The following is a 9,249-nucleotide window of genomic DNA, read 5'->3' as shown; positions in this document are numbered from 1 at the left end:
AACTGCTCGTTCATCGGGTTTCTAACCTTCGACTCGCACCGTCTCGCTGTGCTTGACGGAGCGGTTCTGACTGCAGCAGTATGCCAGCCGCTCGGACGTATCATACGCATTTGAAAATTTGAAAACACCGCGCCGACCGTACAAGCATTGCCTTTGATGGGTTGCCCCCGCTAACCCGACCCTCCACGTAGGCACGTCGCTTAGCCGAGCTGCTACAGCGGCTTGTAATCAGATTGACACTTAAGCGATTCATGTAGAATTTACAGTCAAATGTGCACAATTGGGGTGGCGGTGGGGGTGGGGGAGGGGTTCTGGTCTTCCGATCTGAGTCGGTGACAGGCAGCGTGCGCATGTCTCGCGCTGGGTCTTCCTCGCCCCCGGCCAATCACAGCGACCTTGGAAGAGCTTGCGCAGAAGCAGCCCCAATCAGAGGCGGCGCACACCCCGCATCGCGACGCGTGACGCGCAGGGTAGGCGGCGATCGGTTCGTCCGGTCCTACCGCCGGTCCAGCCGCGCGTCTTGCATTTCTGCCGCTCGTGTCCGGCGGTCCGGCGACTCAATTTGCCTTCCATGACCCAAGTAGCACGATTTGTGCACGACAAGTAGCACGATTTGTGCCAAATGTCTTCGTTGAAATGGAAGCCGAATACGACCGTTGCTCCAAAAACGTCATGCTCCCCATCGTCCGCGGACCGATGCAGCGAGCCCTGTGATTGGTTGAAAAGAAGCTTTATGAGCTTCACGTGACGTCTTCAAGTCGACCATGTGAAGTGGACTCAAGTGCTATTTCTTGGCTGCAATCGATGAAGAGAACTTGGGACATAAGGCTGGCGACTTTGGTTTGAGGCGTGACTTATTCAGCCAACCAGAGAGCGCGTTACATTGAGCTTCGAGTTCATTAGCATACGTGGGCCACCTCTGGGCACAATGTTAGCCGGACGCTCTCAGTCTGCGGCCAATCACAACATGAACGAGTTTCGAATCATGTCTGCACATTTGTCTTGTTTTAATTTCTTCGCAGCTCTGCATATGCTGTGTACACTTCCTACTCCAGTGGAAGCTTTTACTTTGAAGGAGCGCGTCCGATGCTGGCAACCATTTAATCGTTTCCCACAATGCTTTGTGTCCACGTCCGCTTCTTCCTGTTTATTGTGAGCGTCTCCGCCGGCAACCTTAAGCTTCTAATTTGACGTTTTCCTGCTCGGTGAGTTCCAAAAACACCAAAGTTTGTTGCAGTGAATCTTTTGTGCTCGCTTGACGGGCCGCCACAAACCAGAAATGGGAAGAAAAAAAAATCCTTCCGCCGTTTTTTCCCCCTCGTCACTGCCGCGGATCTCGGCCGAGCCCGGCCGAGCCCTGAAACTTCATTGAGAAAGGACTTATTTTGATCGCGCCTTTTGCTGCGGCGACAACGCCGACATTTGCGACGCGTGTGAACATTTGGTAGGAATTTGACCGCGTTTCCGGAATGTTCGGCGCTCGAGCTCGCTATGAATAAGTTGGCAATGAGAGTGATTTGAATAATGGATGCGCTGCTCGCTGGCTGCCTGCTTTATGGTGACGTCACGGCGGGCGGCCATCACTCGCTCCTGGATTGCATCTCAGCGCGACTTGATGTCAAGTGTGCCGTTTGGCCTTCATTTGGCCCCCGTTTGGCCTTCGCTTGACTTGTCCGAGCACAAAGAACGTGGCAATGGTTTCACGCTGGCAAGCTTTCAGAGGCTGGCAGCCCAAGAAACCAGAATAATTTCATCCCAGTGTCGGATGAGAGGAAATGTCAACATTGCCAGACGACCCGAAACCCCAAACTGCGCAGTCGCAAAATAGGGCGAACCTGACCGTAAACCCTCGTTCGCGGGGATGTGGCAACCGCTGACAGGTGGCTGTTCGTCGAAATGTTTGTCTTCCTGAAACTTTCTCGTCTGGCTTTCAGCCGCTGGGATCGCCGGGCTCGCCGCCTGACAATGGACGACTCCGAGGCGCAGCTGACCGTTTCGGAGGCGGATGCTCTGGGCGCAGACTTCATCACGGTGGAGTTGGACACGCAGCCCATCGAGTACGTGGTCAAGTGGGCCGAGGTGGGCTCCAAGTTCACCATCTCGTGCGTCAAGAAGGACTCGGACGACCCGTCGGAGCTGAGCGGCGATCAGCTCAAGATGGAGACGGACGAGGCCTTCTTCGCGCCCTACGAGGAGGTGTACCCCTGCGAGGTGACCGAGCAGAGCGTGGAGATCAAGATGGAGTCGGATGACGAGGACGAGGACGAGGACGAGCACCACCAGATCCTGGTGGAGGTGGGCGGCCAGCCGGATGGCGAGGCAGACTCGGACCGCGGCGACCTGGAGCCCGACGAGCGGCGCTATCGCTGCGGCTACTGCGGCAAGTGCTACAGCCACGCCTCCAGCCTATACCGCCACCAGCAGACGCACGCCGCCAAGATGGCCGCCGCGCCCGCGTCCGCCGCCGCCAAGCGCGCCCTGGAGCCCGCGCAGCAGGACGCGCGGTACGCCTGCCAGCACTGCGGCATGACCTTCAAGGGCAGCAGGTCGGTCCTTTCTTCCCTTGGCTCCAGACTTGGCCAATACCCTCCCTCACATTCCTCAGCATCTGCTCATCAATGAAGAATTCTTTTTGCGTACAAGTCTAGTGCTGTAAAATCTAGGGCTGTAACGGTGCGCTAAATCACATTTCGGGTCGGTTCCTTTTTTGGGGGGGAAACTTCGGTTCGGTATATTTTCGGTGCCAAAAAAACGGATTTTAGACATTTGTAAAAATATGTTCATTTGGAAAAGATGACAAGTAAACGGTACTCTTTTTCGAAAAACGAATTAAAAGCGAACCGTTCGGGTGACAATCTAAGAAATTGCACCAGAATAAAAAATACACTAACAATAAAGATCTCTTAGTTTTGTAAATGATTGAGACACTGAAGTCTTTAAACACTCGCCAGCAACAGTATTCAAGTTAAAGACAAGTTTTCATGACAGTACAGATATACACTTTTTGTGATGGAAAAAAATACATACAATAACAGTTGCAATTATTGCCAACAATATTCAAAGTATTTTTTTCATGAAAAAATTTTTGAAAGTCTTTATGAAATCGTATCCACTTTTTAGGCATGGAAATCTTTGAGTGTTCAACAGCATATTGTAACAAATTGGCTTATCGGCGTCGTGGTCGGATTTGCGTGTTGCTGAGTTGTGACGTTTCCGAGGTTCGCGACTGCATCGTACGGCGAGCGAGAGGAGGGGCGGAAACCAAGAGGAGCGCGAGCAGTCGTACTTGGAGGAATAAAAACGTGAGAATCAAACTAGGTCCGACGGCGTGTTCCTGGAAGACGCGACGATACGTTAAAGCTCGCTCTTACGCGAGGTACGCGAGGTGCACCGAACCGAACATGCCATACCGAAACGCACGAATACGCCCACGTGTCCCGTTGCGCCCCTAATCTATCGATGTGTAGATATAGATCCGTTTTGGGAGGGCTGCGCCGTTGGAAGCGTTTGCGCGCGACGTCTGACGTCCGTGCCGCCGACTTGTTTGTGCGTCAGGATGCTGGGGAGTCACCTGCGGCTGCACGGCAAGAGGCGCATCCACCCGTGCAACATCTGCGGCAAGGAGTTCAACCACAGCTCCAGCCTGTCGCGACACCGCCTCATCCACAAGAAGGCCAAGGACGGCGGCCCGACCCACGGCCACGCCCACGGCGCGCCCGCCCGCTCGGCCCACCGCCCCTCGCCGAAGGGCAAGAAGGCCAAGCGGCGAAGGCAGCCGGCCGCCATCGTGCAGGCGGCGGGCGGGGACGACAAGTTCTACGCCTGCCCGCAGTGCGAGATGAGCTTCCGCACCTCGGCGGCGCTCTCCAAGCATCAGGTGAGCCGCCCTCCCTCGCGCCACTTTTGCCACGGGAAAACCTTCCACGGGACCCGGCGGGAGGGCGCGGCCGCATCACGCCCTCTGCCCGCGTGACGTCGTCTCCCACAGCCCCGGCCAGCGGCTTTTCTCCGCCGTCCTCCCGCCGTCCCCCAAAATTTCCAAGATGGCTTCATCGAAGACCAACAAATCTTTCTGCCAAGTGGCATTAAAGCAGTTGGCCAACTTTTGCCCAAATTGGATTTGGCAGAGCACGGCGCAAGACAGCCGCTGGGCATCTCTTGAACGGCGCAAATGAAAAGCTTGGCAAGTAGGACTAACCTAGCGGCGGTGCCGCCGCCGCCGCCGCCGCCGTCACGATGGTCCCGTTTGCGTATATGCGCTCTCAATGCCTTTCATCGCGTAGCGGCACCGCCCGCTTGGCGGCACACCAGACCGCAAACGCAATCCCCGTAGATCGCCGGAATGGCCGCCGTTGTTGGAACGCTTGAACAAAAGTGACATTTTGGGCTCGACTGACAAGTGATGATTTTGGAGGCGCGAGGATTTCGCCAAACGCCAGCAAAACGCTTGCGCGTTGTCTGCACACTCCGTTGGAAATCATGCTCTGTTTTTGTATCAGAAAGGGATGGAAATTTGGTTTAAGATAAAATCCATGATCAATTGATTGACAGATGAACCCATCATTAAGATCAGAGTTAGCGAGCAGCCGTCAAATTGGAGCTATTGGCCGATGTCACTTGCGGAAGATCGGTATGAAAATCGGTAGCCTGAAAGCGCCCCGAGACAAAAGTGGCACCCAGGGGCGGAGCGGCCGTCTTTCCGCCGTCACGCGAGCGCCCGTCTTTCCGCCGTCACGCGAGCGCCCGTCTTTCTGCCGTCACGCGAGCGCCGTCGCCGTGGCCGTGGCCGTGGCCGTGGCCGTGGCCGTGGTCGTGGTCGTGGTCGTTGTTGTTTTGGTTGCGACTTTGCCTGTCCCGATGCGTTTGAACTCCGCTTCATAAAAAGCTCTTCTTTCATTTCCGTTCTCGTAGTAGAGTGGCCTTTTTCTTTTTCTTTGTCTTTTTGGAACCACGTGCCAAATGTGAACTCCAGATTGCTTTGCAGTGACGTGTCGTGTGCGTCCCACAGGTCAGAAGATGCTTTTGTGACGAATGTTGCCTTGGCGGAAGACGAATTGGGCAGAAATCGGCACCTCCCGTCATCCGTCTGGCCTGTCGTCCGACTTTGCTGACGTGGGGAATGCCAGCCCGAGGGCGGTAGGGTGCCAAAAATGGAGGACAACCAATCGCGCCCGCCCCTCCCGCCCCCCTGAAATGGATGAAAACATTTCTCTGCCTAATTCTTGCTCCACCAAGGCGCTATTCTTCCCAAAAGCATGTTTGGGGCCGCCGGGGCCGGCCGGAGCTGCGCTTGAACTCTTAGCGGGGCTGGAGCCGCGAGACCAGTTTGGGTGCCCGGGCGCCCTGACTTCTCAATAGTACGCCTCAAAAGAAAACCAAAAAGGTTGAAGCGGTGTGACGGCCTTTTTGAGGGGTGGGGGAACAAGCTATGAGTGACCGTTGATGTTGAAGATTTTGCCGAGGTGCAGTTTTGGTGAACGGAGCCCGAGTTGGTTATACAGAGATTTTTTCTTGTATTTAAGAGATCTTATTTATTGTTCTCCATTTCCATGCCAACGGTCGATATCCTGGAGGAGAAAAAGTTTCTTACTTCTAAACCAGCATCTACTCGTTTGAAGATGCTCTCTGATAATATCGGCACCGGTCGAGATAAGCGTTGATGAACATCTTGCCGAATCGGCCTTCTTGGGACAGCCCGGATGAGCGCACGACGCCCATCGGGTTCACAGCTGGGCATTTTACTCAAAGTTCGCAGGCCGTTTTATCGCCTACAGCCGGGGTACCCTTCTGCCGTCCGTCTATCCGTCATTTTGTCCGGCTGGAGAAAACAGTACCCGCCTATGGGCCGGTGCGCCTAAGTTTTGAAATGGGCTTCCGTTAGCAGTTTCTAACTGCAAACTGCGGCCAACTACTGATACATTTTGATCTGTCTGTCCCCGTCTGATGCCCCCCCCCCCCACAAAAAAAAAAAAAAACACGTCATAGTCGAACTGAAAGTGCACTGCTGCGGACAGCTAGCTCTGTTACGGGAATTTTGGGGAGTTCACTGGAGCGCCTCAGTAGTGCAAAACAGTCTGGCTTGACATTTTTCCTCATCATTCATCGATGTCAGGCAGGAGGAGTCGGGCCGAACGCCAGGCAAAAATCTTTCATACGCGGCCGGTCGTAGTGCCTTCAGTCGTTTCTGCGAGCTCCATAGCGGCTGCGTTTACTCGGCATCTTTCTTTGGGAGATAAATGGGCGGAGTACAAGCGGCGCTAACCGGAGTCGTCTGCGAGCGCGCGTCGATATTATCTGCAGGGTATCTGTTGTGACCCGCTCGGCGTGACGTCACGCGGCACGCTTTTAGGGCCCATTAGCTAACCAAAAACAGGCCTGACGTACGATACGCGAATCAAGCAGCAAACCCGCCTGCGTCAAACGAAACAATCATCATCAATGTCAGGTTATAGACTATTTCCCGTTTATCGATGGGCAAAATGGGCGTCCGTCGTAGGCGGATAGACGGACCGGTCCGTCGGCTAGGCGGAATGCCCAGCTCTGATCGGGTTTCTGGTGGAAGGAGCTGCGCTTGATGAGAACCATTGACAACTTTGTCAAGGGGAAGTTAACCCCCAACATTTTCCGGAAAAGAATATGTTCTATGCAGACCCACTAGTCGAAACATGGCATTCTGATGAATATTGCCTTTGTGGAATAAGAGTTGAGGTGTCAAATCCACCCGTTTTTGTCCATCGCAGGGGCGATGACTGAAAGTGACATTAGAGTTGCTTAGGGAACGACCAATCACGGCTCAGCTTCAGAAAACAGCAAGCCGTGATTGGTCACGACCTGAGCGACTGTGATGTCATTTTCAGTCGACAGCAAGTAGCAAAATGGCCGCCCCCGTTTTGCTGCTTCATTGCTATTCCACAGACGCGGTCTTCCTCAGAGTGGCGCACCATATTATTGCCAAGAAAATTTGCAGCCAGTTTGTTTGGGGGGGGGAAAAAAAAAAAGTGAAACTAGAAAACTGCGTTGTTGAATGCGATGCAGTGGAAAGTTCGGGTGCACCTAACCTTTGTGCCGGTGCACCAAAGGCATAGAGTTGGGCTCCCCAGTGCAAAAAGTGAGTCTTGAGCCCCTGGCGCATGGGTGGATGCTCCTCGAGAAAATGTTGGCATTTAGTTCCCCTTGAGCGAAATTGCGCGTGAAATGCAAAGTGGTCTGAGCGACGAGCTTGACGATGGAACGAATTCATCGGCTAAGTCACGGTGGCGGCGCACCCGCCGCACGTGACGAAGGTTGCGCGTATGATCCCTTTGCGAGCATTTGCCATGGAACGTTTCCAAGGTGGCCGGCGGGCTTCGAGTGTCCTGGAGATTGGGCGTAAATATTGGCCAACTTTGTAACCGTGCAGGTGACGCACGTGAAGGAGCTCCTGGACAGCTACGCGCAACCCGGCAAGGAGAACATGGCCGAGAGCTCGTCCGACTTGAAGATCCGCCTCAAGCTGTGCTCCCGCGACAAGCCCAACTTCTACACGCTCTGCAAGAAGAACCGCCGCCGCCGTCGCCGCGCCAAGCGAGGCTCCGACGACGCTCAGGACGAGGACGAGGAGGACGCCGCCGCCCCCCCGGAGGCTCACGGCTGCGGCCTTTGCGGGAAACGCTTCAGCCACACCTCCAGTCTGGCGCGCCATCAGCTGAGCCACCAGGCGGCGGCGGCGGCGGCGGATGGTGGCGGCAAGCGGGCCAAGGCCAAGAGCAAGACCTTCACCTGCGCCGCCTGCAACAAAACCTTCATGCACTCGTCCAGTTTCTCCCGCCACAAGAAGGCGCACTTGGGCGGCGCCAAGAGGGCCGTCCTCGACGAGACGGCGCCCATCGAGTCCGACTCCGACTGACTGCCGGAGGCGGCTTCCGCTCGGGCGGGACGGCAAGTGTACATAGCAGACGTGGTCGGAAGAGCGCCCCCGCCCGCCGTCCCGTCCGCCCGCGCGCCCTTTCCCTGCCCAAAAAGAACTGGATGTTCCAGTGGAAACCTTTTGTCTCGGCGAGATGAAATTGGATGGAAAACGTGATCGCCGCCACCATGTTTCCGCGCCACGTCAGCCCGCCTCATCCCCTTAGTGATCCGATTGGCCGCTTGTTCCGTTTGTTGAGTCCATGTCGTGGTATGCATGAAGCCGCTCGGCCGTCCGTCTTTGTAGTTTTGGATGTGGAGCGCGGGGCGGCCGGCCGACGTATTTCGGAATTTGGAACGATGGCGTCAAGGGTATTTCAGCGTCATTCGCACTCTTGCGAAGGCGGAGACCCTTGTTGTTGTCGTAGCGACGCCGCCATCGTCACCAGCAGCAGCAAAGGACAAAATGGGCCCGCTACGGTTCCATTTCTTCCTCACGTTTGAGGAAAAGATTGGGCTTTTTATTGATCATTGATTGGTCCGTTTGTACAGCAAAGAACGAGCGCCGTGTTGATGACATTGAGAAATTGAACAGACGTCCTGGCTGAAAGTTTGTTTGGGGAAAAAAAAAAAACAAAAAAAAAATATCTTGTCGTTCACCTTTAGCCTCCATGTTGTATTGCATCAGTGTCGTGTTTGCTAATTAGCACAAAGCCTTGACGTGTTCATTTTGTAATAAATCTGGAAAATGAAGCCTCATTCTTCTTAAATGGTACGCTAAGGCTGTGTGTGTGTACGTGGCTAACAATGATTGACACATGCTTAGGTTACGCCTTTTCCCACAACAGTCTCTGATTGGCTGAGATTGGGCCAGAGAGGGATGATCTTTCAAAAGATCATTTGAATCATATTTTTGTCAGGTCATACAAACAGTTTTAAACCAAGCTGGGCACTTGACCCTTTTTAGCCGCTCCGTCCGCCACCTGGCTACCCTTCCGTCCTCGTCCCGCCGTCCTTATTCAGGAAAACGATCGTCCTCAGACCCCGTTTGCCGTCCTCATCCTTTTAAAAGACTTCCTGTGCTGCGTCCGTCCGTCCACAAAATGGACGTTCCCTCCCTGGGACGGAATGCCCAGCTCTGGGTTTAAACGTATCTGACAAAAAGTGTTTGTGTTTTAAACTGTAAACATCTTTTAACGTTATGTTTTGGAGCAAAGTGTGCGACGTATGTACGGTATGAATGATACATATGACTTATAGGGGAGCGTCAATTAAATGCGGAAATGAGAAATTCTTGGCGGTTGGACTCTGCCAATTCACACTATTGGTCAAATGAATTCGTTTTAAATGTTGGCGGTGGCAAAG

The 9,249-nt window shown here is 54.2% G+C and overlaps 1 protein-coding gene across 1 annotated transcript; it reads left to right on the top strand.

Moving 5' to 3' along the window:
* Positions 1-457: 457 nt before the first annotated feature.
* LOC147140325 (uncharacterized) lies at positions 458-8,637 on the top strand. The gene is made up of 4 exons (XM_086045669.1): positions 458-1,205; positions 1,935-2,546; positions 3,556-3,877; positions 7,400-8,637. The coding sequence occupies exons 2-4, from the start codon at positions 1,966-1,968 to the stop codon at positions 7,883-7,885; spliced, it is 1,389 nt and encodes a 462-aa protein (XP_085901795.1). The 5' UTR covers positions 458-1,205; positions 1,935-1,965; the 3' UTR covers positions 7,886-8,637.
* The last annotated feature ends 612 nt before the right edge of the window (positions 8,638-9,249 follow it).

Source organism: Filicampus tigris, chromosome 11, assembly GCF_054856515.1.
Source record: "Filicampus tigris isolate MCC_2025a chromosome 11, RoL_Ftig_1.0, whole genome shotgun sequence".
Lineage (NCBI taxonomy): Eukaryota > Metazoa > Chordata > Actinopteri > Syngnathiformes > Syngnathidae > Filicampus > Filicampus tigris.
The sequence above is the reverse complement of the archived record's forward strand: the minus strand, read 5'-3'. Positions and strand labels throughout refer to the sequence as shown.

Excerpts from the sequence above, each read along its gene's own strand:
- LOC147140325 (XM_086045669.1), top strand. The coding sequence starts at position 1,966 with ATGGACGACTCCGAGGCGCAGCTGACCGTTTCGGAGGCGGATGCTCTG. Across the intron at positions 2,547-3,555 it reads ATGACCTTCAAGGGCAGCAG|GATGCTGGGGAGTCACCTGC; the intron begins GTCGGTCCTTTC and ends TTTGTGCGTCAG. Across the intron at positions 3,878-7,399 it reads CGGCGCTCTCCAAGCATCAG|GTGACGCACGTGAAGGAGCT; the intron begins GTGAGCCGCCCT and ends GTAACCGTGCAG.